The sequence below is a fragment of the Pristis pectinata genome, chromosome 21, assembly GCF_009764475.1.
Source record: "Pristis pectinata isolate sPriPec2 chromosome 21, sPriPec2.1.pri, whole genome shotgun sequence".
Taxonomy (NCBI): domain Eukaryota; kingdom Metazoa; phylum Chordata; class Chondrichthyes; order Rhinopristiformes; family Pristidae; genus Pristis; species Pristis pectinata.
Window position 1 is genome coordinate 7,541,987 of NC_067425.1, and position 27,777 is coordinate 7,569,763.

General features: G+C 47.5%; 1 protein-coding gene across 1 annotated transcript in view; it reads left to right on the plus strand.

Annotated features, from left to right (window-relative positions):
• The window catches only part of nxn (nucleoredoxin), a 156,779-nt gene that overhangs the window by 112,094 nt on the left and 16,908 nt on the right, over positions 1-27,777 (plus strand). Inside the window, exons 6-7 of the mRNA XM_052035815.1 lie at positions 15,970-16,149; positions 22,985-23,106. Coding sequence (XP_051891775.1) covers positions 15,970-16,149; positions 22,985-23,106 — 302 coding nt within the window. The remainder of the gene's footprint in view (positions 1-15,969; positions 16,150-22,984; positions 23,107-27,777) is intronic.

Consider the following 27,777-nt stretch of genomic DNA (forward strand, 5'->3'; position numbering starts at 1 on the left):
CCTTCCCGGGGTCTACAACCGCAGCAGTGAGTGTAACAGGGTGACGTGGAAGGGGCAGGATACAATCATGGGTAGGTTACCCAAACTAACTTGAGTAGAGTGAGTGGGGTTATTAGTATAGGTGTTCATTTCTGCCAGTGACCCAGAGAGTGGGAGAAGGAATGACAGAAGTGGATGGTAGGGTCAGTGAAGCAGAGGTGGCAATTAAACTGCACAGGACTTAGAGAGTGGGATTGATGCCGGTCGTGTCTGGGGTGTCACTCCCCACAAGTGTGATTTGCTCAAACCAGTTACTCTCCCAGGTCCTTAAATGACATGTTATTAACTTTGGTTGGTTTGAGTTTTTAATGAAGTAATTGTAACCCAGGGGAAGTCAGTGAGGCCACCCTGGTTATGCAGCGGTTACGTTGATAGAATTGTTGTTAAATTACTGGCCGACTACCTAGACATGAGCTCAAATCCCACCATCACAGCGGATATTTACGTTTAATGATAGGGGAAATCAAAAGTGAGCCTCTGCATGGTGGCTGTGAAATTACCAGATTGCTATAAAATTGATCTGGTTCACTGATGTCCTTCAGTGGAAGAAATCCTGTTGCCCTACCCTGGTCCGCCCTTTTGTAAATCCAACGGGGGTCGACTCTTAACTCCCTGCTGAAAGGTCCACAAAGCCATTCAGTTCGGGGGGGTGGGGGGGTGGGGTGTCTGCGTGGGGGAAATGGACAATAAACGATGTTCGAGTCCTGTGAAGGAATAAATGATGAAAAATGTCATTAAATGTCGTAAGAACTCCGGCGGTTTTGAATTTGTTAACAAAACTGGCAAGTCTGCTTTCTCTGACAACCCAGCGGAATCAAAGGTTCCACTGCCAAAGGAGGACACTGTTACGTTGAACCTTTACACTGGACGGTTGGGTTACATAGGGGAGATGGTACAGGAAGTCCCCGGGTAATGAACGGCTTCTGTTCTTACAGATGTCCATAAGTTGATTTTGTCCATAAGTTGGAAAATACACAAAAGTCATTCACTACATATTGTAATGAACGGCATCAAAAACACAAGAGACTGATAAGAAAGAACAATTACTGAAAGTGCAGAATGAGAGAGTCTGCAGACACTGGAGTCTGGAGCAAGACACAAAGCGCTGGAGGAACTCAGCAGATCAGGCAGCATCTGTGAAGAGAAGTGGATGGTCGAGACCCTTCAGACCCAAAGCATCAACTGTCCATTTCCCTCCATAGATGCTGCCTGACCCGCTGAGTTCCTCCAGCGCTTTGCATGTTGAGCGAGAGAGAGGAAACTAGTTCTGCCGTTCCTAGGAGTGAAGGTATGTACGTACGTCGGGCTTTTGAAAATAATAATGTCGTGGGAGCTCATTCATATGGAGGGGGTGTCCATATTCGGATGCTCATAACCTGGGTAAGAAACTTCTCCCCATGGCAGAGGTGTCTGAGACCAGAGGGTGCAGGTTTTAGGTGAGCAGTGAGAGGTTTAGAGGGGATCCAAGGAAGAATTTTTTCATTCAGAGGCGGGTTGTAGCCTGGAGCTCACTGCCAGAGATAGTGCTGGAGGCAGGTACTCTCACAACATCCAGGAAGCATCTGGATGAGCACTCGAATCGCCAAGGTGTAGAGGCTGTGGACCAAGTGCTGGTAAATAGGATTACCATAGATGGGTACTTGATGGTCAGCATGGACAAGGTGAGTGAAGGGCCTGTTGGTATTGGTATTTGTTTATTATTGTCACTTGTACCGAGGTACGGTGAAAAACTTGTCTTGCATACCAATGGTACAGGTCAATTCATTACACAGTGCAGTTACATTGAGTCAGTACAGAGTGCATTGAGGTAGTACTAGTAAAAACAATAACAGTACAGAGGAAAGTGTAACAGCTACAGAGAAGGTGCAGTGCAATAAGGTGCAAGGTCACAACAAGATAGATCGTGAAGTCAGAGTCCATCTCATCGTATAAGGGAACCATTCAATAGTCTTATCACAGTGGGGTAGAAGCTGTCCTTAAGCCTGGTGGTACGTGCCTTCAGGCTCCTGTATCTTCTACCTGATGGAAGAGGAGAGAAGAGAGAGTGACCCGGGTGGGTGGGGTCTTTAATTATGCTGGCTGCTTCGACAAGGCAGTGAGAGGTATAGACAGAGTCCAAGGAGGGGAGGCTGGTTTCCATTACGCGCTGGGCTGTGTCCACAACTCTCCTGTGTTCCAGTGCTGTCTGAATCCATGACTCCATCTCCTGGAGACAGTGGCCCACACTTCCCTGTAGATGCACCACCACTGCCTTTACTTGATTGAGGAAGACAATGTTTGAAGATCCTCAGACCTGGCACAAAATGTGTGGTCAACCAGGCAGCAGTGATCACTGCCTCCTATATACTTCTGAGGCAGGCACCTCATTAAACCAGAGAGAAACCACAGACAATGTCTCTGCAAGATCCTCTAAACTGAATGTCAGTCCTCTCCTGGGCATTGAAGCCCTGGTTACACCACATTGAGCAAATCACGTCATTCATGTACGACACCAGATGCCCACAATGGCTGTTCGAGGCTGAGCTCTGTCCTGGAAAGAGAATTACCAGACAGAAGAAACAATTCAAGGTTCGGCCGCATCTGGAGTATTGCATTCAATTCTGGTCGCCCCTTACAAGGAGGGGTGTGGAGGCTTTGGAGAGGGTGCAGAAGAGGTTCATCAGGATGTTGCTTGGATTAGAGGGTATGAGCTAGAAGGAGAAGTTGGACAAACTTGGATTGTTTTCTCGGGAGCATCGGAGATTGAGGAGCGACCGAATCAAAGTTTGTAAAGTTTATGAGAAGCATAGATAGTTAGAGTCTTCTCCCCAGGGTGGAATTGTCAAATACTAGAGGAGATAGCTTTAAGCTGAGAGGGGGGAAAGTTTAAAGGAGATTTCTGTGGCAAGTTTTTTTAAAGAGAGTGGTAGATACCTGGAACGAGATACCAGGGGAAGTGGAAGCAGATACAATGTCTCAGAGGCATTTAGATGGGCACATGAACAGGCAGGGGATGGAGGGAGACAGACCATTTGCAGGCAGATGGGATTAGTTCAAATTGGCATCACGATCGGCACAGACTTTGTGGGCCGAAGGGCCTGTTCCTGTGCTGTACTGTTCTAGGTTCCACCTACTCCCTTAACTCAGCCTGGGATGAACTGAAGTAAGTGGAAGAGAGGGGATGCTCGTGTGAAACATAAACACTGGTGTGGCTGTCTTCACAATACTCTTCCACTGATGGCTCTTGGGTTTGTAGCCAGCTTGCCAGTTCTGCTAGTCACCTATCTGTGATTTTGGTTCTGTTTTTCTCTCTCTTTTAGTATAGTCTGCCCTGCTGTGCACATACCTATCAGCAATGCATAACACTGGCAAAGTAACATAACCTGCTTCTGACTGCCACATTAACGCACTTGGTCTTGCCTTGTCACAGATATTCCGCCCCACCCCCACCTTCTCTACAAATGAAAACTAGCTGGCCTTTCTCTCTTTCCCAGTTCTGGTGAAGGGTCTCAGACATGAAACATTAAGTCTGTTTCTCTCTCTCTCCACAGATGCTGCCTGACCTGCTGAGTCTTTCCTGCAGTCTCTGATTTTATTTCGTGTTTCCAGCATCTGCAGTGTGTTTTTTTTAATTTTCATCCACATTTGCTCTGATTTCTGTATGTTGGTGTTAAGCTCTACAAATGGGTAATATGCCATCTTTAAATGGCAGTGTGTGCTATATGTGAAGGATGGTGGTACACAATGTAAGCTGTACTGAGTATCCTCCATACAGGTAGAGCTCAACCCCCTTTCACACTGAAGTGCTGCAGCCACAACAAACCTCTGTGGACACTGGGGAGGTATAGGTTGAGCCCAGTGATTGCAGCTGGAAAACTCAGTCTCTTGCACACCACCATAATGTCAGGAGGCACAAGCAATTCTGCAGATGCTGGAATCTGGAGCAATACACAAAAAGTGCTGGAGGAACTCAGCAGGTCAGGCAGCATCCACGGAGGGGAATAAACAGTCGACGTTTCAGGCCGAGACCCTTCATTGGGACTGGAAAGGAAGAGGGCAGAAGCCAGAATAAGAAGGTGGGGGGAAGGGGAGGGGGAGGAGCACATGCAGGCAGGGGATAGGTGAGTTCAAGTGATAGGGGGAAGGTAGGTGGGAGGGGAGGAGAGGAGATGGGCAGGTCATCAAGGCGGGGGAAGGGAGCCACAGGAGTGGGGGGTGGGGGGGGGGAAAGGAAGGGCCAGTCAGGGCAGTGTTCTACACTGACTTCTGAAGGAGCTTTGCATAACATTCTGTTCTTTGCATAACGTTCAGTGTTAAACCAAGGCCCCGTCCCATTCTCAAGTTACAGCACACATTGAAGTCATTCAGCCCATCGAATTTACCTGGTAGGGAGGACACTCGTACAAGGGCTGTGGATAGCCCCGAAAGGCAGGCAGCCCACCCATTACTGGGCAGAGTTGCCAACGGTCCTGTATTAGATGGGACACCCCATTTGGGAAATTGGCTACCGTCTACGATAAGGGATACCTTCTTTCCTGGAAGGTTTTCCCAGCTCAGGCCCCTGACCTACGAGGATCTAGTCCCAGGTGGTCCTGGGCAGAACCATCCCAGGATCACCTGGAGTGAGGTGAGGAAGGGAGGGGAGGGGAGTGAGCAGAAAAGGAGAGAGGCAGTGAGGAGGAGGAACAGTTGCAATGACAATCTATCCTTTGTGTTTGAAGTAAAGCAGTGGCTGCCTTATTTTTGGGAGCGTGCCATGCCTCACTTCTCACATTATAACAGTGAGCACTCTTCAAGAGTAGTTCATTGATTGGCAGACGTGTTTGGATATCCGCAGGTCATGAAAGGCAGTGTAAGATATACATGTTCAAAAATCCCTTGCCGGTCTTAAATTTCGAGATGGTAATCCACGATAACGATGTTGTTAAATTGTATTTGAAAGAGTTACCATTATGAAGCCGTTGCACACTTTGATTGCACAGTGATTGCAGGAGAAAAATTTGGAAAAGTAAGGTTTCCTGGCCAAGTTGTACCCGTGCTGGGACCACTGGTGGTTTACAAGCTGAAACGTTGGTCGGGAGGAGGGGGGGGGGGGGGGTTTGATTTGAGGAGGATGGCGATCACGGGCAGTTTGGTTCACCCTAATCTCCCGACATCACACACAGGGATAACAACCTTTCCCTCAATGTCAACAAAACTAAAGAGCTGGTCATTGACTTCAGGAAAGGGGGCAGTGTACATACACCTGTCTACATCAATGGTGCTGAGGTCGAGAGGGTTGACAGCTTCAAGTTCCTGGGAGTGAACATCACCAACAACCTGTCCTGGACAAACCACGTGGATGCCATGGCCAAGAAAGCTCACCAGCGCCTCTACTTCCTCAGGAGGCTAAAGAAATTTGGTTTGTCCCCTTTGACTCTCACCAACTTTTACCGATGCACCATAGAAAGCATCCTATCAGGACATATCACGACTTGGTATGGCAACTGCTCTGCCCAAGACCGCAAGAAGCTGCAGAGAGTTGTGGACACAGCCTAGCGCATCACGGACACCAGTCTCCCCTCCTTGGACTCTGTCCTTACCTCTCGTCTTGGTGAAGCAGCTGGCATAATCAAAGACCCCACCCACCCGGGACATTCTCTCTTCTCTACTCTTCCATCGGGTAGAAGATACAGGAGCCTGAGGGCACGTACCACCAGAGTTAAGGACAGCTTCTACCCCACTGTGATAAGACTATTGAACAGTTCCCTTATACTATGACCTCATGACCTCACGATCTACCTTGTTGTAACCTTGCACCTTATTGCACTGCACTTTCTCTGTAGCTGTGACACTTTACTGTTATTGTTTTTAACCTGTACTATATCAATGCACCCTGTACTAACTTGATGTAACTGCACTGTGTAATGAATTGACCTGTAAGATCGGTTTGTAAGACAGGTTTTTCACTGTACCTCGGTACAAGTGACAATAATAAACCAATACCAATACCAATGCCAATAGAGGCTGTGGTAATTCGTTTCAGAGCTATAGATCTCCCCCTGCACCCATGGCAGGGAGAGTTGCTGTATAACTAATCACATTCTAGCTTATGGTTGGCCTGACTGACATTATCGGGCTGTGAAGATCGAGAGAGAGGGACATTGATAGTTGGACTGTGGAGAGTGAAGGGGAGAGTGAGATTGATAGTTAGACTGTGGAGATTGAGAGAGAATAACCGATAGACTGTGGAGATCGAGAGAGAATAACCAATAGTTGGACTGTGGAGATCGAGAGGGAGTGATGTTGATAGTTGGGCTCTGAAGATCAAGAGAGAATGACACCGGTAGCTGGACTCTGGAGAGTGAGCAGAGTGTGACATTGTGAGGGGAAATTAAGAAAAACTGAATTCAACCTATTTTACCTCCTTGCCAACAATTCTATTGCAGAGTTGGGTTGTTGTTGATGGTGGCACCTTGGCTGAGAGAGAAATGTACTGAGGACAGTCTCGGGCACCTTGTAATAGTTGCTGTGGGCCCGATAATGGTTCACTCTCTTCTTCTCCCTCCTTTTCCTCCCGTGCCCTCGGAAATGCCCTGCCTGGGACGTGCTGGGAGCAGATCTCAAAAGGTAGTTGGGTACGTGTCGGGAAAGGAAATAAAGGTCAGGGCAGTGAGGGAAGGTCGGCACTATCGTTGGTGTTGGTTTATCATTGTACTGAGATACAGTGAAAAACTTTGAGATGGTAATCCATGATAATGATGTTGTTGAACAATCAGATCATGCCATACATAAGTACATCGATGCAATAAAAAGAAAACCGAATGCAGAATATTGTGTAGCAGCTACAGAGAAAGTGCAGTGCAGATAGACAAATAAAGTGCAAGGGCCACAACAAGGTAGACCGGGAGATCTTTAGAATACAAGAAGTCCGTTCTGATAACAGTGGGATAGAAGCTGTCCTTGAGTCTGGTGGTATGTGCTCTCAAGTTTTTCTATCTTCTGCCTGACAGGAGAGGGGAGAAGAGAAAATGACCAGGGTGGGAGGGGTCCTTGATTATGTCGGCTGCTTTCCCGAGGCAGCGGGAAGTGTAGACGGAGTCAATGGAGGGGAGGCTGGTCTGCGTGATGGACTGGGCTGTGTTCACAACTCCCTGCAATTTCTTGCGGTCTTGGGCAGAGCAGTTGACCAGCACTTACAGAGAGCTCCCGTGCAGAAGAGTGCCGCCTTGCCAGAGGTGTTGGTTTTGACTATGACATTAAACCCACACCCAGTGGCTGTGACAGATCCCATGGTGCTGATTTGAACACATGTTGGCATTACTTATCTCTGACTCACCTGTCACTAACACTGACTATCCAGTTGTCGTTGTTGCTGCTGGTTCCTTACTTGCGCAAGTTGGCCGCAGCCCATTTCCTCTGTCAATATGGGGCCCAAATTTCACCAGAAAGGGGTTGGCAAAGGGGCAAGGGACTGAATGGCCTCTTACACGGTAACGTTCTCTGATTTATGGCTGTCACCCAGTGGGGCAGGCTGTCTGGCCCACTCACACTGCCTTTTGTTTTCAACACCGTTTTATAATTGTAACTTAATCTCTTCTCCCTAGCCCCCTTAAAGTAAATCTCCCAATTGCCCTCAAGAGTATAAAAGCCATTTGTAATGTTTCTTTTCCAAAGCTTGAATGTATTTGATCATCGACACTGGGAGTGCATGTGAAATCCGGAGGCTTTATTACAACAGACTTCTTCAAATTCTTACAGTTCCAGCATATTACAGGATGTGAGCCCTGGTGTTGAACAGGGTTACTCCTCAGAAGGGCTCCGCCTCCTCTTCTGCTTTCACTGAACAAAGCTTAACGGAATTTAAACAGTTTGAGTTTCTTTTTTTAGCCTGGCCTTGAAATGCCTCTGAGCTGGATGAATAATGCCAAGTGTTGCCTGTATGTGTTGTTGCAGCCCAGTGCTCCCTGACTATCTGGAATTAGTGGGGCGTTTTGTTCTCGGGGTAGGTTGCCTTACGGGACACTAATCTAAGTAAGCCCCCCTTGGATCAGCAGTCTCATTGCTTCTGCTGCTTGCAATAAACAAGTTGTACAGTTGCAGCTGCATGTAGCATCGATGTCAGCAGGACTGAATTTCAGAGGCTGAGGTCTGTTGCATTGCCTGCGAGTGACCCAGGCTGAGTTGCTACCCTGTCGTCTTTGTGCAGGGTCTCTGTCTGAAGCAGCACTGGCTGAGGGAGAGAGGCAGGGCAGATTCCAATAGGTATTGGTATTGGTTTATTATTGTCACTGGTACCGAGGTACAGTGAAAAACTTGTCTTGCATACCGTTCGTACAGGTCAATTCATTACACAGTGCATTGAGGTAGTACAGGGTAAAAACAATAACAGAATACAGAGTAAAGTGTCACAGCTACTGGCAAGTGCAGTGCAGGTAGACAATATGGTGCAAGGTCATAAGGGAATTGTTCAATAGTCTTATCACAGTGGGATAGAAGCTGTCCTTGAGCCTGGTGTTATGTGCCCTCAGGGTCCTGTATCTTCTACCTGATGGGAGAGGAGAGAAGAGAGAATGACCCGGGTGGGTGGGGTCTTTGGTTATGCTGGCTGCTTCGCCAAGGCAGTGAGAGGTAAAGACAGAGTCCATGGAGGGGAGGCTGGTTTCCGTGATGTGCTAGGCTGTATCCACAACTCTCTGCAGTTTCTTGCGGTCCTGAGCAGAGCAGTTGCCGAACCAAGCTGTGATACATCCAGATAGGATGCTTTCTATGGTGCATTGATAAAGGTTGGTGAGTGTCGTAGGGAACATGCCAAATTCCTTCCACCTCCTGAGGAAGTAGAGGCCCGGCTGCTGACTGATGTTGGGGAGGACTGCAAGAGAAACATTCAGCTCCCACAGTACACAGGAGACAGCCTTTTACAATGGGATGGTGGCAGGAGGCACAAGAGGCTGCCGATGCTGGAATCTGGAGCAACAAACAATCTGCTGGAGGAACTCGATGGGTCGAGCACCATCTGTGGGAGGAAAGGAATTGTCGATGTTTCGGGTCGAAACCCTGCATCAGGACTGAGAGGGGAGATGGCCATTGTAGAGGGAGGGGTGAGACAGGAGCCCAGAGTGATGGTTGCAGGGTTTGCTTTACACAGAATTCACTGCTTTGAAACAGACCATTTAGCCTGTCTTATGTTTACCCTGCCCACAAGGGTGGCACAGTGTTGCTTCACAACTCCAGGGACCTGGGCTCAATCCTGACCTCGGGTGCTGATGGTGTGGAGTCTGCACGTTCTCCCTGTGACTGCGTGGGTTTCTCCTGGGTGCACGAGTTTCTTCCTACGTCCCAAAGACATGCAGGCTGGTAGGTTAATTGTCTGTACCAAGTTGCCCCTAGTGTGTAGATACAGTCTGGGGAATGAGATTGATATGGGATTGCACAGACTAGCTGTGCTGAATGGTCTTTTTCTATATTGTGTAGAAAATGTGGAATGTATAAAGTGTTGTCAAAGCCTAGTTCATATTTGATGCTGAAGCCAAGAATAATAAACTATGATTGGATCATCACAAGACAGCTTTGTTGGAATCAAAGTTCAACATTTCAGAGAAACAAATGAAATATTTCAGTTCCCCTGCCCTCTGTGGTGCTGCCCATGTTTAGACTGACTGCAGAAGGATTAAACTATGCGAGAGAAAGGGAGGGGGATGTTACAGATTTTTTTCTGTACCTTCGGAGAGAGTTTGAAGGACTAAACAAAATCTCTTATTATCTCAACTGTGAATGAGTAGACAGCTCTCCTTCCTCTGAAGGCTTACTCCAAAGACTCATCAGTCAGGAATTGGGACGTTATGTTGCAATTGTACAAGACGTTGATGAGGCCGCACTTGGAGTATTGTGTTCAGTTTTAGTCACTATGCTGGGACTTCATTCAATGGAGCGTAGGAGAATGAGGAGTGATCTTAGAGAGGTGTATAAAATCATGAGGGGCATAGATAGGGTGAATGCACACAGTCTGTTTCCCGGGGTTGGGGAATCAAGAACTAGAGGGCATAGGTTTAAGGTGAGAGGGGAGAGATTTAATTGGAACCTAAGGGGCAACTTTTTCACACACGGGGTGGTAGGTATATGGAATGAGCTGTCAGAGGAAGTGGTTGAGGCAGGTACAACAACATTTAAAAGACATTTGGACAGGTACATGGACAGAAAAGGTTTTGAGAGATGTGAGTCACATGGGGGCAGATGGCAGATCTTTGCATGGAAGAGTTGGGCCGAAGGGCCTGTTTCCGTGCTGTATAACTCCATGACTGGAGTACAAAAGCCTGGGCTGATTCTCCTGGTTGAACAAAGGAAGATGGTTGTTCTTGTTGTTGGAGGTCAGTCACCCTAGCCCCAGGACTTCACTGCAGGAGTTCCTCAGGGCAGTGCCCCAACCCGACCAAGTTCAGCTGCTTCACCAGCGGCCTTCCTCTCACCATGACTGGATGTTCTTTGATGACTGCACAATGTTCAACTCTGTCTGCAACTCCTCAACAAATGAGGCAGCCCATGCTGTGTGCAGCACGACCAAGGCAACGATTTAAGTGACAATTTTAGCCGTCTTTACCAACCTGATGGAGTACTCCAGGTTCCCCTTCCTGACTCTGAGCCGCATAGTCCCAAGGTGCTGACAGAGGCATCGTCAACAAAGGTTTGGCATTGGTATAGGTTTATTATTATTGTCCCGTCTACTGAGATACAGTGAAAAACTTTTGTTTCTGTGCCATCCAGACAGATCACTCCATACATAAGTACATCGAGGTAGTAAAAAGGAAAGCAGAATGCAGAATATAAAGTTACAGAGAAAGTGCAGTGCAGGTAGACAAATAAAGTGCAAGGTCCACGACAAGGTAGATTGGAGATCAAGAGTCATCTTTTAGCATATGAGAGGTCCATTCAAGAGTCTGAAAATAGTGGAGTAGAAACTGTCCTTGGAGAAACTGACCTTGAACCTGGTGGTGCATGCTCCAAGCTTTTGTATCCTCTGCCCAATGAGAGAGGGGAGAAGAGAGAATGACCGGGGTGGGAGGAGTCCTTGATTGTGTTGGCTGCTTTTCCAAAGCAGCAGCAAGTGTAGATGGAGTCAATGGAGGGGAGGCTGGTTTGCGTGATGGACTGGGCTGCGTTCACAACTCCCTGCAGTTTCTTGCGGTCTCGGGCAGAGCAGATGACGCACCAAGCTGTGATGCAAAAGGATAAGATGCTTTCTATGGTGCATCTGTAAAAATTGGTAAGGGTCATCGGGGACATGCCAAATTTCCTTAGCCTTCTGAGGAAGTCGAGGCACTGGTGTGCTTTCTTTGCCATAGTGTCCATGTGGTTGGTCCAGGACAAATCACTGGTGGTATTTACACGTAGGAACTTGAAGCTCTCAACCATCTCCACCTCAGCACCATTGATACAGATAGGAGCATGCTTAGCCAACAGCAGAATGAGATGTTAGGCCAGATGATTGAAATATACGAATGTAGAAGGGGTACAGAGAGGCAGAGCGGTTTGGGGAGGACATTCTGGGGCTTGGGCTGGGTAGCTGAAGGCACAGCTGCCAGTGTAGTTGGGCGATGAAGTTGGAGGATGGTCAGGAGACACCCCGATTCCCCCGATCAGTGAGCTGTGTAGTTCCCTTCCGCCACTCTTGTGGAACTTCAGTTCACAGTGTGAGCTGGAGTTCATCCCCCTCTGAGACAGACAGTGGATGGTCTGTGCCAGCAGATGGTCCTTGCCAGCAGCACGCCTGATCCCTGGGAGCCAGGCTCACCTGCTCACCCTTGAAGCTGCATTAGGTCTGAAATAAGTGTTCATGGAGAGCATGGAGTGTTCCAAGTAAAGGCTGCTTAAAGAATACATATTCAAGGCAGGCAGATCACCTCTGGGTACAGAACAATGCTGCATTGGACCGATTACTTGTGGGCTGGTACACACTCACAGAGTGCTGGGAAACCTCAACAGGTTGGGCAGTATCCATGGAGAGAGAAACACAGTTAACGTTTCAGCTAGATGACCTTTCATCAGAACCGCAGGCAGTACCGAGGGAGTGTTGCACTGTGGGGAGGCAGTACTGAGGGATTGTCGTACCGTGGGAGGGGCTGTACCCGAGGGATCGCTGCACTGTGGGAGGGGCTGTACCGAGGGGCTACCGGACCATCAGTGAACAGTTCTGTCAATGAAACCTCCCCATCACATTCCTGATGACTGCGTATACACTGGTTGGAGTGCAGCTGGCCAGATTGGATCTGTGCTGCTTTCTGTGAACAGGATGTGCCTGGGCAATTTTCCACATTGTTGGGTAGATGCCCATCCTGTAGCTGCACTGGAACAGCTCGACCAGAGGCACTGCTAGTTCTGGAGTGCAGGTCTGGAGTAATACAGTTGGGATGTTCTTCAGATCCTTGGCCTTTGCTGCATCCACTGTTCCCAGGCATTTCTTGACGCCACGCAGAGTGAACTGAATTGGTTCTGTGTCGGTGGGGATCTCAGGAGGAAGCCAAGGTGGACCACCCGTTCTGCACTCTGGGCAGAGCCCGTACAACCACTCAAGCTGCAGCATCTGCCTGTTGAGCTCATTCCCTTCCCACCATCCAGGAAACCAGCCCTTCCAGGTGAAGCAGCGATTCACTCGCACTCCTTCCAATCTGGTGTACCGCGTTCGGAGCTCAACGTGGGCTCCTCTGCAGTGGAGAGAACAAACCCAGACTGGGTGACCAGTTTGTGGGTACACCTCTGTTCAGCCCTGAGCTTCCTGTGGCCTGTGACTTTCATTCTCCCTCTTACCCCCACCTGCCTTCAACCTCCTATACTGTTCCAGTGAAGCCCAATGTAACCTTGAGGAACAGCACCCCATCTTCCGTCTCAGCACGTTGCAGTCCTTGGACCCAATATTGACAGCAGCGCTTCCAGATAACCTGCCTGTTCTGTTTATGTCAGAATGGGCCAGTTCTGATGGTAGGTCATCCTCATGTAACATGAATGTAGTTGTCCTCTCTACACAGATGCTCTCTCCCTCTCCCTCTCTCTTCCCCTCTCTCTCCCCCTCTCTCTCACTCTCTCCCTCTCTCTCTCTCACTCTCTCCCTCTCTCTCTCTCTCCCTCTCTCCCCCTCTCTCTCACTCTCTCTCCCTCTCTCTCTCCCTCTCTCTCTCTCTCTCTCTCTCTCTCTCTCTGCCTTCATTCATCTACTAACTAGACAGCAGTGAAACTGTCGTGTTACCTGGACAACCTTCATCTCCACTCTACCACAGACAGTCCCTCTCCACCCCTTCCCCTCTCTGCAGTTTAAAAGGTCATTAACCCTGTTTCTCTCTCCACAGACTCTGCCTGACCTGTGGAGTGTTCCCAGCATTTTCTCTCCTCTGATTTCTGATTTCCAGCACCTGGCCCTCTGGTTTTCTTCCTGAGCTGGTGTTTGGAGACTCCGTAACAGCACCCATTGGTCAGAGCCCAACACTACACCGATACAGGCAGCTGTTTACAGGAGTGATTTTAATTGTTGAGATTGAAACATAGCCTCAGAAGTGGAGCACGTGATCAGTGTTTTTAATAATATATGGCTTCTTGCAGCATTGCTTGCAATTAATCAGATTTGTTCCTGTTTAACGTGGACAGAAGCATTATAGCATGTCATCCACAGATCTATTACTCTGTTATAGAACTGTAATCCATCAAGGCAGCTATGTCCAATTGCTTTTAATTATGTACAGGGTGAGTTGAGCTGATGTTAAATTACCAAAGTTCAACATAAAACTGTGTGGAAGAACCTGAGGGAAAGCAGACGGCGTTCCTTCACTCAGAGCCAGACTAGACACAGAGGGTTTAATGGCTTCTTGTTCTGTGAAATCCTGTGGTGGCTATTGAGGGGATATCTCCGCAGTGTGCTGGATATGTGACCATTCCTGTTATAGGGTGAGACTTCAGTTTAAAGTCTCATCCCATAGTACAACACTCTTTCAAGTCAAACTCAAGTTTATTGTCATGGGTATACGTACCCAGGGTACAGATGCCATGGGAGAAGATACAGCAGCTTGAAAGCCTGGATATCCAGAACAGTTTCCCCACTGCGATCAGACTTCTGAACCAATCACCTCTTTCACATCCCCTTCCCGGTGGTGCTGCCTGGTTCTTGTATTCTTAACTTTCCCTCTCTCAGCCTATTTTGTTCTCCTCACTTTAGTATTTTTGTTGTACTACTTCAGATCGAGCTACAGTCTCTGCACCATTCTGCTTTTTCTGCTTGTCATTGTATTCTTGTAGTTATTATTGCATGCATACTGTTTACTCTGAACTTCACGTGAGCAAGGAATTTCACTGCACCCAGTGTGTATGGCAATAAACTAATCTAATCTACACTTAGAAATGATGCACAGTTCGTCAAGAGGACAAGGTGTCCCAACAAACTTCACTGCAGCAATTCCTGGATTGCAGAGTACCATGCAGACCCTGTGGCGTTTGGGATCCTACTGCCAAGCTTTCAGTTATCGGATGCTTTTTTTTTCAAAATTTAATGCTTTTTTCCATAGAAAAGTACCTCCGTACAAACACAGGCAACATGTTACATCCTCACACAACACTGATGAATCTTTTGCACCTTCAGAGAGAGCCGACAGGGATTTGGTTTAACTCAGATAAAAACAGAATGGTGGAAACACTCTAAAACAAAAAGTCAAAGTCGAGTTTATTGTTATATGCACAAGTACGTGTATGCACAGGTGCAATGAAAAACTTACTTGCAGCAGCATCACAGGCACATAGCATCAGATAAGCAACATTCACAAGAAAAACATAAATATGAACAATTTTTACAAGAAAACACACAATTAGAATAAAAAAACAAAGTCCATTTAGTGCAAAGTGATCAAATTGGTCATAACGTTGCTAACTGTAGTGATTGGGGTTGTGCCAATTGGTATTGGTTTATTATTGTCACTTGTACCGAGGTACAGTGAAAAACTTGTCTTGCATACCGATCGTACAGGTCAATTCATTACACAGTGCAGTTACATTGAGTTAGTACAGAGTAATAGTTAGTGACATAGAGTTTAATGTTAAAAGTGTAGAACGATTGTAGTAAGGGTAATGAGTAGATCTGTAGAGAGCAGCTTGCAATGTGTCGTCACGCTCCGGCGCCATCTTGCCATTGCAGAGGGTTGGACAGCATCCCTGGTGAGAGAAGCAGAGCTGGTGTTTCAGGCTGATGGCTCTTTGATGGAATGTTACCTCCATCTCTCCACTGATGCTGCCTGGCCTGCTGAATATCTATAGCATTTTCTATTTTTCTTCCAGATTTACGCCACCTGTATGTTTTTGCTTTTTGGTATTGGTATTGGTTTATTATTGTCACTTGTACCGGGATACAGTGAAAAACTTGTCTTGCATACCGATCGTACAGGTCAATTCATTACACAGTGCAGTTACATTGAGTTAGTACATTCCTTGGTTTAACTTAACATGAAAGGCTGTCCCTCCAACAATACAGTATTGGGGGTATCTGCATAGGCATCTGTGCCCAACTCACTGGGCTCTGGGCTGAGAGACTTCCCATCACCGCAGTCAAACACCCTGCCACACAACACAGGTCCTAGATCCACTCAGCGGAAAGGCGTTCGCTGATCCCTTAGGATCAACCGCCATTCACACGGAAGACTTCTCCACTTCGGCCCTTCAAAGTTCTCGTTTGAATATTCGCTACGACTGTTAGTGTGGCAGGCTGTTTGACTGGTATCATGGAACTATGTACCTCCTCGAGAAGGGAATCCTGCCAGTTAGAAAGAGGGGAGAGGTCAGTGATGTTCAACACAAAAGGTTTGTTGCTCTGGGTTCCACGGCCCTGAACCCCAGATATGGAGACAATTACAGGAGACAAACCCTGGGGTGAACTCGGAGAATTTGATTTACTGGAACTGTAGGGCTGGAGACCAAGTAATCCCTGATATTTTATTTTAAATGCAGGCATTCCAACTCTTATCATCCTGGACCAGGAGGGGAAGATAATCACTCGGCAGGGGAGAGCAGCCGTGCTCAATGACATGGAGTGCAAAGAGTTTCCGTGGCATCCGAAACCGGTATTAGAACTTACAGAGTCCAACGCCGTGCAGCTGAATGAGGGGCCCTGCCTGGTTCTGTTTGTGGGTATGAAGTGCTCGCCATGAATCTCCCAGCCTAGATTTGAGTCTGCCTCTGTGTATGTGTGCAGAAAGTGTGTGTGTGCATGCAGGAGTGTGTGTCTTTATCAGTGATACTTTGTGTGTGTGCATAAAGTTCTGGTGTGTGTGTGACTGCGCATGCAGTACATGTGTGTAAAAATGTGTGTGTATGAAAAGTGTGTGTCTGCATATATACTTGGTGTGTGCACAGATTTCTTGTTTGTGCATACAGTTTCTGTAAATGTGTGTGCATACAGTACATGTGTGTAAAGCGTGTGTGTGAGAGATTGTGTCTGCATATGTGGTTTGTGTGTGTGTAAAAGGTATGTGTGTGTGAGACAGACTGCACATGTGTGCATGCAAGCTTATACATGATTGTATGTGTTTGTCTCTGAGTGTGTCCATCTGTGTGTCTGTATGTATGAATCTGTGTGTGTACATCTCAATAGGTGCATGTGTGCATTTGTACCTACAAACCCTTGTGCGTGTGTGTTTGTTTGTAAAATGTCTGTGCATTAATTAAAAAATCTGGACCATGTTAAAACTTCACAGCACTCATTTTAAGTCTAAGTCATCTTCACCATCCTATAATAAACAAAGCACCAGCAGCTCTAACACCTTGTTTGTGCCACTCGATATATCCATCACCACATATATCTTCTGGTAACCACAAGTTCCTCTCAGGGCAACTGCCTGGTAATTATGAGAAACAAAAGTTGTGTTATTTTTATTGAAAGGAGGAGCCTCCTGTTCAGACCTGCAAGTAGGTTGGGCACGATTGGCAGCTGGGGCAACTGCTCTCTGCAGGTTCAGTCTGTGTTAACCAAGCCCAGTGCCCGGCTGGGTGAGCTGAGGTTAGTGAAGGAAGCAGGGCCACTTCACAAAGAGCGGGTTGTACATCAGAAAACCTCAGTGTCCATCCTTGCTTTCCCCAATCCTCCTCTCGCCCACTTCCTGCTTGGCCTTGAGCAAGTCCTGATCTTTCCTGAAATGCTTCCCAGATTCTCTCCTGCATCTCCCGGGATCACTGTCCTGCTGCCCTTCCACCACGGTCTTGATCTGTTCTATCATCTTTGATTTGTGGGAGGATCTTAACTCTTCTTGATGTTCCTTCAACTGTGATGTCCAGTTCATTCAGACAGCGTTCCCATTCCATTCAGACAACATTCCCAACTGAATGGTGCTTGAAATCATACTTTAATACCTTGAATCTATACTTTAAGGCTGAAGTGATTCCAACTGGACCGAGTGGAGGGTGCAGCATGGACCAAATTATAACTGTCTGCAGACTCTATGTAGATTTAAAAAGTGCATCTGTTGTCAGAAATTCTGGATGTCAGTATTGTTGAATGCTAACCAAGCTCTACAATGTGCAGTTCAAAGCAACTACCTGTAGAGTGCTGCCCGAGGTTTATAGATATGAAAATTGGACTTTACTGTTGCTTCTTGTTGGACTAAATGCTGGAAAGAGTGCATAAAAGACTTATGAGAATGTTGCCAGGACTCGAGGGACTGAGTTATAGAGAGAGGTTGAGCAGGCTAGGACTTCATTCATTGCAGAGTAGGAGAATGAGGAATGATCATTCAGAGGTGTATAAAATCATGAGGGGCATAGATAGGGTGAATGTACTCGGTCTTTTATCAGGGTAGAGGAATCGAGAACTAGAGGACGTAGGTTTAAGGGGAGAGATTTAATAGGAACCCAAGGGGCAACTTTTTTATCGAGAGGGTTGTCCGTTTATGGAATGAGCTGCCAGAGGGAGTAGTTGAGGTAGGTACATTAACTACATTTAAAAGACACCTCAACAGTAAATGGATAGGAAAGGTTTAGAGGGATATGGGCCAAGCGCAGGCAAATGAGGCTAGCTCAGATGGGTACCTTGGTCGGCATGGACTGGTTGGGCCGAAGGGCCTGTTTCAGTGCTGTACGTCTCTGACTCCTGACTACACTCAGACAACATTCCCAACTACACTCAGACCATTATGATCTGAAAGTAAACTGAGGAGGCAGGTCTCTGTGGGAAAGATAAAACCATCAGAATGAGATTTATTATCACTGACATACGATGTGAAATCTGTTGTTCTGCGGCAGCAGTACAGTGCAAGACGTAAAATTACCGTAAATTACAAAGCAAATAAATAGAGTAAAAAAAAAGAAATAACGAGGTAGTGTTCATGGACCATTCAGAAATCTGATGGCGGAGGGGAAGAAGCTATTTCTGGATCATTGAGTGTAGATCTTCATGCTCCTGTACCTCCTCCCCGATGGTAGTAACGAGAAGAGGGCATGTCCCGGATGGTAAGGGTCCTTAGTGATGGATGCCGCCTCCTTGAGGCATCACCTCTTGAAGATGTCCTCGATGGCGGGGAGGGTTGTGCCCGTGATGGAGCTGGTGAGTCTACAACCCTCTGCAGCCTCTTGCAATCCTGCGCTTTGGAGCCACCATACCAGGCGGTGATGCAACCAGTCAGAATGCTCTCCACTGCACATCTATAGAAATTTGCAAGAATCTTTGGTGACATACCAAATCTCCTCAAACTCCTAACGAAGTCGAGCCACTGGCGTGCCTTCTTCATGATTGCATCAGTGTGTTGGGCCCAGGGTAGAACTATCTCAAGAAGGGCGAGCTAGTTGAGGTTTCTCAAAGCCTGAATGTACACCAGGTGTGCCGGATCTGTCCAGGAGCTTAAATAGTCACCATAGCACTATAGTTGCTCTGAGTCCCAGCACAGAAGCAGCCTAGTACTGTCCCCTGGTCTCTGCTGATCCTCATCTCCACACTGAGTTTGAGTTCTGAGGCACCTTGTTACCTCAGTCAACAGTTTACAGTAGCACATACAGACACCATATCTCACTCATAGTGTAACAAACACACTGTCACTGCCTCACACACAGACTCACATACATATGTATCATCTCGCACTTACATAGATTCAAAAACGCATGCAATCTCTCACATACACACATGTAGGGCAGGCACGGTAGTGTAGTGGTTAGTGTAACACTCTACAGCACCAGCGACCTGGGTTCAATTCTGGCTGCTGCCTGTAAGGAGTTTGTACGTTTTCCCTGTGTCTGCGTGGGTTTCCTCAGGGTGCTCCGGTTTCCCCCCCACATTCCAAAAGATGTACGGGTTAGAAAGTTGTGGGCATGCTATGTTGGCGCCAGAAGCGTAGCGACACTTGCAGGCTGCCCCCAGAACACTCTACGCAAAAAAGATGCATTTCACTGTGTGTTTTGATGTACATGTGACTAATAAAGAATCCTTATTTTATGTACACATGTATCATCTCACTTATGTAGTCTCAAAGACACATGCAAACAATCATGCATACATGCGCACACCACACAGATAGTCACACACACCAATATATTCACAGTCTCTCTCACATGCACACACACACACACACACACACACACACACACAAAATCAGAACTTCACTGAGCCAACACACTGACAATTCCTGTACAGTTGCCACAGTGTAGAATTTACACCCATCCATGTACCATTTTCCTTTGATCACTACATCCCATAGTCTCCAATGCATCATGTATTCAGCAGAATAATCAACATGAAACCAGTAAAACCTCACCAGGTTTCTGCTAACCTCTTTAATCGTTTTACTGCCCTGGTTATTGTCCTCTCAGATCTTGGCTGTCCGCTCTAATCCTCCTGATTGGTTTATTTCCTCAGTTATATTGCCCTCCAAATTCTCCCAATGATTTTATTACTTACTCACCCAGATCTTTGCCCCCTCCCACAGCCCCTGCTTCCCCTCCCCAACTCCACTGAAGCAGTTTACCGGGCTCACTTCAAAGTTCTTTTAACTCATCGAGTGCTGGTGTTACAGCTTGCTGTGGTGTTGAAGCCCCTGGATGAGGGAGCCTCCCGTTCCCCCATCTCCTGCCTATTTCTGGGGCGGGGGTGGGGGGGGGTGGGAGGGAGTCGTCAGACTGTGTGTGATTTGAGTTACTGGAATAGCAACCAAAGTTCTGGGCTGGTGATCCAGGGGTAGAAGTTTGAGCATGAGGGAAATTTCATTCAATTCACTAAATTGGAATTTTTATACATAAAACTTGACCACTTAAAGAGGAGGTAGATAAATTTTTTGGAAGATTGTGGAGTTAAGGGCTCTGGGGAACTGATACTGAGGAGGAATTCGGGCCTGGGGTAGATCAGCCATGGTCATACTGAAAGGTGGGGCAGGCTGGAGGGGCCGAATGGCCTTCTCCTGCTCCTATTTTCTCGCGTTACCTTGGTGACAGTGACTATGAAACTGCCAGAATGTCATAGAATCGTAGAACTTCCTGTCCAAACTCTTTGTTTAACCATTGTAATTGTATCTGCCTCTACCACCTCCTCTGGGAACTCGGTCCAAATTTCACCTCCCTCTGTGTGAAAAACTTATCCTTCAGATCTTCTTTAAATCTCTCCTTTCTCACCTTAAACCTATGCCCTCTAGCTCTTATTCCCCTGCCCTGGAAAAAGATTCTGACTCTTTATCTTATGTATGCTCCTCATAATTTTGTAAATCTCTATAAGGTCACCCCTCAGCCTTCTATGTTCCAGTGAGAACAGACCCAGCCTATCCAATCTCTCCTTATAACTACAGCCCTGCATTCCAGCCAACATCCTGGTGAATCTCTTCTGCGCTCTCTCTATTGCTACCACATCCTTCCTGTAGTGCAGTGACTAGAACTGTACACAATAAGTGCAGTCTATCCAATGTTTTGTACAACTGCAATGTAATATCCCAAATCTTATACCCAATGCCTCGGCCTATGAAGGAACCCACCCTGGACGTTCTCTCTTCTCCCCTCTCCCATCAGGCAGAAGATACAAAAGCCTGAAAGCACATACCACCAGGCTCAAGGACAGCTTCTATCCCACTGTTATAAGGCTATTGAATGGACCCCTAGTACGATAAGATGGACTCTTGACCTCACAATCTACCTTATTATGACCTTGCACCTTATTGTCTACCTGCACCGCACTTTCTCTGTAGCTGTTACATTTTATTCTGCATTCAGTTACTGTTTTACCTTGTACTACCTCGATGCACTGTGTAATGAATTGATCGGTATGCAAGACAAGTTTTTCACTGTACCTCGGTGCATGTGACAATAATAAACCAATTCCAATACCAAGTGCCTTTTTCACTACCCTATCCACCTGCATCACCACTTTGTGGGAGCTAGGGACTTGGTCCAAGGTCTCTCTGTACATTAACGCTTCCAAGGTCTTTGCCATTTACTCTCTATGTCCTACCAGAATTTGACATTGCGAAGTGCATTACCTCCTACTTGTTTGGTTTAAATTCCATCTGCCACCATTTCGCCCAACTTCCCAGCTGACATCTGTCCCACTGTATCTTTAAACAACCTTTGTTAGCTATCACTTGACCGAATCTTATGTCATAAAATCCGACGTGGAATCTCTGGTAGGGCAGGAAGTCACTGTCCTTACACAGTGCGGCCTATGTGTGATACGTTGGCCCTTGATCGGGTCTTCAGTCCAGTCTGAGTAGAAGGATGGGTGCTGTGACTGGGCAGCATTCCCTCAGTACTGACCCTAGAGCTTCACACTAGACCTAGAACAGGCACAGAGAGTTACGTTGCTTGAGTGGTGTTGAGCATCTGAACTATCCAGGTGGGATTGCTCCAAGCTCTGACTGGTGACCCCTCGTGCTCCCAGTTTGGGGGTGGGCGTGGTACACAGAGTTGAGGGGGCTCACAGCCTCTCACTGCAGAAGTGCGCGCTAGAGCAGCGGTCAGGGCATTGAGTGTAGGAGTTGGGACGTTATGTTGCAGTTGTACAAGATGTTATGTTGCAGTTGTCTAGTTTTTGGTCACCCTGTTACAGGACAGACATCATTAAACTGGAAAGGGTGCAGAGAAGCTTTATGAGGATGCTGCCAGGACTCGAGGGCCTGAGTTATAGGGAGAGGTTGGGCAGGACTCTATTCCTTGAAACATAGGAGACTGAGGGGTGGCCTTATAGAGGTGTATGAAATCATGAGGGGGATAGGATTAATGCACTCAGGGAAACTAGAGAGTGTAGGTTTAAGGTGAGGGGGGGGAGATTTAAAAGGGACCTGAGGGGCAACTTCTTCACGCAGAGGGTGATGCATACATGGAACGAGGAAGTGATTGAGACAAGTACAATAGCAATGTACAAAAGACCTTTGGATAAATACATGGGTAGAGGGACATGGGCCAAACGTGGGCAAAAGGGACTAGCTTGGTGGGCACCTTGGTTGGCATGGACGAGTTGGGCCAAAGGGCCTGTTTCCGTTCTGTATGACCCTCTAACAGCCAAAGAGTGCTCGCCCGCACGGGAGGGAGAGCAATTGCCCCTGGTCTCCGCTCTGGTCTCCGCTCTGAACCTGCCTGTGAGGTCACCTTCCTTCCTTCCACCTAACTAGTTCCTGGCACCTAGTGACAGGAGACTGGCTCGTCAACTCCTGAAGTCTGGTCAAGTTGCCTTCAGGAACTTCCGTAAAAGCAGAAGGAGGCCATTCAGCCCTTCAAAGGCCATCCTGTTGTAGATACACGGCAGGTCTGGCAACATCTGTGGAGAGAGAAAAAGAGTGAATGTTTCAGCAGAACTGGGAGAAGCTGGAAAGAAAGAGATGCAGAGAAAATGGGGAGGGAGAATAGGAGGGAAGGCCAGAGGAAGGGGAGTTGGAGGAGTAAGTGAATGTGGACAAGGAACAAGTAGCAATGGGTCTACGGCTGCCATTTTATTTCCCATTTCCAGCTCCCACACTGCTTTACTTCTGCATTCCAGTGACTGTTCCTGTTTTAACTTTTCCTTTAGATTCGGAAGAGGAGGAACTGGAGCCAGCAAAACAACTGATCCAGCCAATTGCGGAAAAAATTCTCTCAGAGCACAAAGGAAAGGAGGAAGATCCCCCATTGTTGTTCTTTGTTGCAGGAGAGGTAGGTAGATGACACTGTCCGCGAATACAGTTCTGGGGCTAGGACTTCATTCTTTGGAGCGTAGGAGACTCGGGTGACCTTACAGAGGTTTATAAGATAATGGGGAATTAGCTAGGGTGAATGCACGCAGTCTTTTCCCCAGGGAAAGGGAATGAGAAACATAGGTTTAAGGTGAGAGGGGAAAAATTTAAAAGGGACCTGAGGGGCAACTTCTTCACGCAGAGGGTGGTGCGTCAGAGGAATGAGCTGCCAGAGAAAAGACATTCGGACAGGTAAGTGGATGGGAAAAGTTTAAAGGGATATAGTCCAAACACAGGCAAATGGGACTTGGTTAGATGGATAGCTTGGTCGGCATGGATGAGTTGGGCCTAAGGGCCTGCTTCCATTGCTGTATTACTCCATGCCTCTGTACTCCTGGACTCGTGCTGTACATCAGGCTCTTGGCTTTCAAGCTTGTTATGTTTGGTAAATTTATGTACAGTAAAATTCCAATCATCCAGCACGCTTGGGACATTGGTGGTGCCGGACTTGCAGATATTCCGGACTATTGGATGTTGTATACCCAAACATACTTTACACTTTTTTTTACATGTCACATGGTAATATCATTCATTTTCCAGTGAACCCAGTGAGTGTAAAGGGAAATACATGAGCACTCAACCACAAACCCACCCACGGTCCCGACCCTTGGTGTTCCAGACCCCAAGCCTGGTGCCAGACACACCTGGCCCACAGTTGGGGTTCCCGCCCCGGCCGCACTCTGGACCCCCAGCTCACATTCTGGACTAATGAGTGAGCCAAAAAAAATTGGATGCCTGATTTATTGGAGTTTTACTATTAACAGTTTAAAGCATCTCGCAGCAACTGAAGTACTTCTGAGTCATGCTTCTAACATTGAGAGAGAGAGGCAGGCACAGAGCACAGCAAGCTCCCATACAGTAATGTGGTGGTAATGTGTTTAGGTGTCGTTCAGGGCAATAGGGTGAATTTTGCTGTTGTTCTTCGAAACACTGAAGCAGCTCCTCCACTGCCTGGAGGATGCTGGATACCTGCACCCTGGGCCAGCATGGTCCCAGATCCAGTCTTCTGCAAGGAAGGCCGGAGACCAGCTAATGGGCAAGGCCCTGGGAAACATAGGGACGCTCCCAGCACAAGGACCGCACGGTGGCACTGCAGGTAGAGCCACTGCCTCACAGCGCCAGAGACCCGGGTTCAATCCTGACCTCGGCTGCTGTAAGTGTGGAGGTTGCACATTCTCCCCTGTGACTCCGTGGATTTTCCTCCGGATGCTCCGGTTTCCTCCTGCGACGGGCTGGTTGGTAAGTTCATTGGCTGCTGTTCATTGCTCCTCATATGTATGGGTGACTTGGGGGGGAGTTGATGGGAGTGTGGAGAGAATAAAATGGGATTAACGTAACGGGTGGTTGGTGGTTGGCATGGACTCAATGGGCAGAAGGGCCTGTTTCTGTGCAGTATCTTGCTATGACTATAAGAGGCCAGCTTCACCAGCTCTTGCTTCAAGTAAATGTTTGTAAGGCCTTGTCTATGCTGCAAGGATGAACTTCAAGAAACTGTGGCTGAGTTGAAAACAAGGCAGGTAAAGTTGTGGAAAGTTACACTGACTTTTTATTAATGGCAGTAATTTTCAGAATCCTCCGGGCATATGTGTTTGTGGAGGGGAAACAGCCTAAACACGTTTTATACTTGTTAAAGACATTTTATTCCGACTAATAACGCTGTTGTGGCTCCTGCTGTGAACCAGCTGCTGTTCTTCCGCAGCCTCCAGCCATTCTTCAGGGAGTGCGGCTCAGTGTGTGCTCACCGCTGCCGTCCAGTCCCAGACACAGAGGCTCACCGTTGTGGAATCTGCCACTGGTGCAAGATCGCCTGGCCCTAAATGGCTGCGAATGTTTTTGACTTCTGTAAACATTCAAATCTTCTTAGGGCCTTCCGAGAAATAAAATGTTAAGAGAATTGCAAGTTAAAAGACGCACATGTACACACACTGGAGTGCAGGCACATACACGCACCCACAAGCACAGGTAAAAACAATTAATGACAGTTAAAACATTGCTCATCTTTCTGCCAGCAATTTATTATGCTGCTGATTACAGTGGGCGCATTGCATCAGTACAGAAGCTCCGTGTTCCAGTATGTTTTAAATCTGTAGTACAGATTAGTACAGATCTATACTAATTAACTAATTCTAACTAAGACCTAAAGTTAACCAAGATCTGTACTAAACTGTAACTAATTAACCTACCAGTGCAACTTCTTCAATCATTCCCAACTTTCAGAAACTTCGGGTTGCAGACAGTTCATGGAACCTGTCTGCGACCTGGGGAGTGTCTTTACTTAAATGGAACGGTTCTCCTGCTCAGAGGAAGATTGGATGCAATTTCAGTGTTATGGATATTCTGTGGTCAGGTCCTGAGGGTGCTGCACTAGAGAGTTTCAACCTATATCAGTTGTGGTCCTGTTCCTGTGGCTGTTCTGTTCTGTGTTCTAACCTGGTATGGGTTCATCAGCCAGAATTCCCACACTGAGGACAGGCAAGTCAGCTGTCCTCAGTGTTAACCATGCCATGTTAGGCTCCATGAGGTGTCCCACAGTCCGTGCTCCAAAGTGGGGAAGGCTCTGCTACATTCTCCTCTTGGGAATTGCCCTGTGGCGGAGGTAGATCCATGGGGATCTTGGTGTTAAAAAAATCCACTGGTCTGACACTGCCGTCGGGGAGGGGTGACCTTCCCCTTCTGCTGGCCCACATCTGGCTGCATCTGATTACCAGGAAGTGTGGGGGCTGTAACTGACCCAGATTCACCTGGGTCACTGCATAGCTTCCAGATGAAAGAGAGAGAAGGAACTATTCTTGGCTCCATTCGGATTGTAACTCAAGCTACTGTTGACGCCAGAGGATATCACACCAGTTTGATCATCTGTGAGCTCGGATACCTGCTGAGAATTGTGCGTTGGCGAAGGGGAAAAGTAAAGCATTCTGGCCACTGTGAGAGAAGAGGTTAGGTCAGGTGTACAAATAATATCGCAGCAACGTCAGTGTTTGGTGATCTCCCATCTGATAAGCATTAATCCCAGTATGGAGTGGTCAGTGCATCTGGCATGGGTGAAGTTTGCCAGGCACAAGTATCTGTTTTACGCCCTCCCTGCAGCACAGACAGAGCCTAAAGCCTTTGAGCGTTAATTGGAAGCATTCCCTTAACATGAGAACATGCTTAGCACTAACTGGAAGCAGATCCTGTGCTGACTGTCAGTGGAAAGTCAGGAACTAATAATTCTCCATAAACCCAAGCAGCCAATAGGATGGGGAATGTGACTGGATCCGCCTTTTTGCTGGATAGAGGTGGACTTTGATCTCCTGTCAGTGAGCAGCAGCCAGGTAGCTTCACACGGCCGTACAGGTGTTGACTGCACATCCAGTGCTTTAGACCTGTTACCGTTGAGCACGTTCTCAAACAAGCAATCACTTTTCAATTGACTTCAGCGAGTCCCACACCACAAGAGTACCCAAACACAGGCTGACAGTGCAGAGGGGGTACAGCACTGTCAGAGAAGCTGCCTTTCAGAGGAAGCATTAAATGCAAGGCCTGCAGCTGGGTGTGAAAGATGGTACTGATATTAGGAAAATCTTCTGCAGTTATTCCCAGCTTCCAGCTGACATCCATCCCGAAATCAGCCTCAAAATCCTGGCCCCATCTTCCTCCTTTTTCTTCCTGCCTCCATCTGTCATCCGTCTGCCTCCCGTCTCCCAACTCCGCCCCTCCCCTACCTGGCTCGATTTACCCTTCCCCCAGTCCACCAATCACCTTTGGTCTCCTCTTTACACCAGCCATCTCCCTCCTCCACCCTTACTCCTGATGCAGGGATTCGACGCGAAACATCGACAGTTCCTCCCCCCACCACAGACGCTGCTCGACCCGCCGAGTTCCTCCAGCAGATTGTTTGTTGCTCCAGATTCCAGCGTCTGCAGTCTCTTGTGTCCCACAAAGGTCAGATTACCTGAGCATCGTCGTGTGGCAGCTTGTGGGATCTCACTGTGCTCAATGTGGCTTGCTGTGTTTCTTACATTGCAACAGGGACTTCAAGAACATAGAACAGTACAGCACAGGAACAGGCCCTTCAGCCCACAATGTTGTGCTAAACTAATGACACCTAATCCCTTCTACCTGCACATAGTCCATATCCCTCCATTCTCTGCACATTCATGTGCCTATCGAAGAGTTTCTTAAATGCCACTATCGTACCTGCCTCCACCACCACCCCTGGCAGCCCATTCCAGGCGCCCACCACTCTCGGTGTAAAAAAACCTGCCCCACACATCTCCTTTGAACTTACCCCTTCTCACCTTAAGTGCATGCCCCCTAGTATTAGACATTTCAACCCTGGGAAAGGGTACCGGCTGTCTATGCCTCTCATAATTTTATAAATTTCTATCGTCTCCCCTCAGCCTCCGTCCCTCCAGAGAAAACAACCCAAGTGTGTCAAACCTCTCCTCATAGACATGCCCTCTAATCGAGGCAGCATCCTGGTAAACCTCTTCTGCACCCTCTCTATAGCCTCCACGTCCTTCCCCTAATGGAGCGACCAGAATAATCCAGAAGTAATTCACTGCAGTACCTTGGTCCGTCCTGAGGCCATACAAGGGTGCTACAGGAA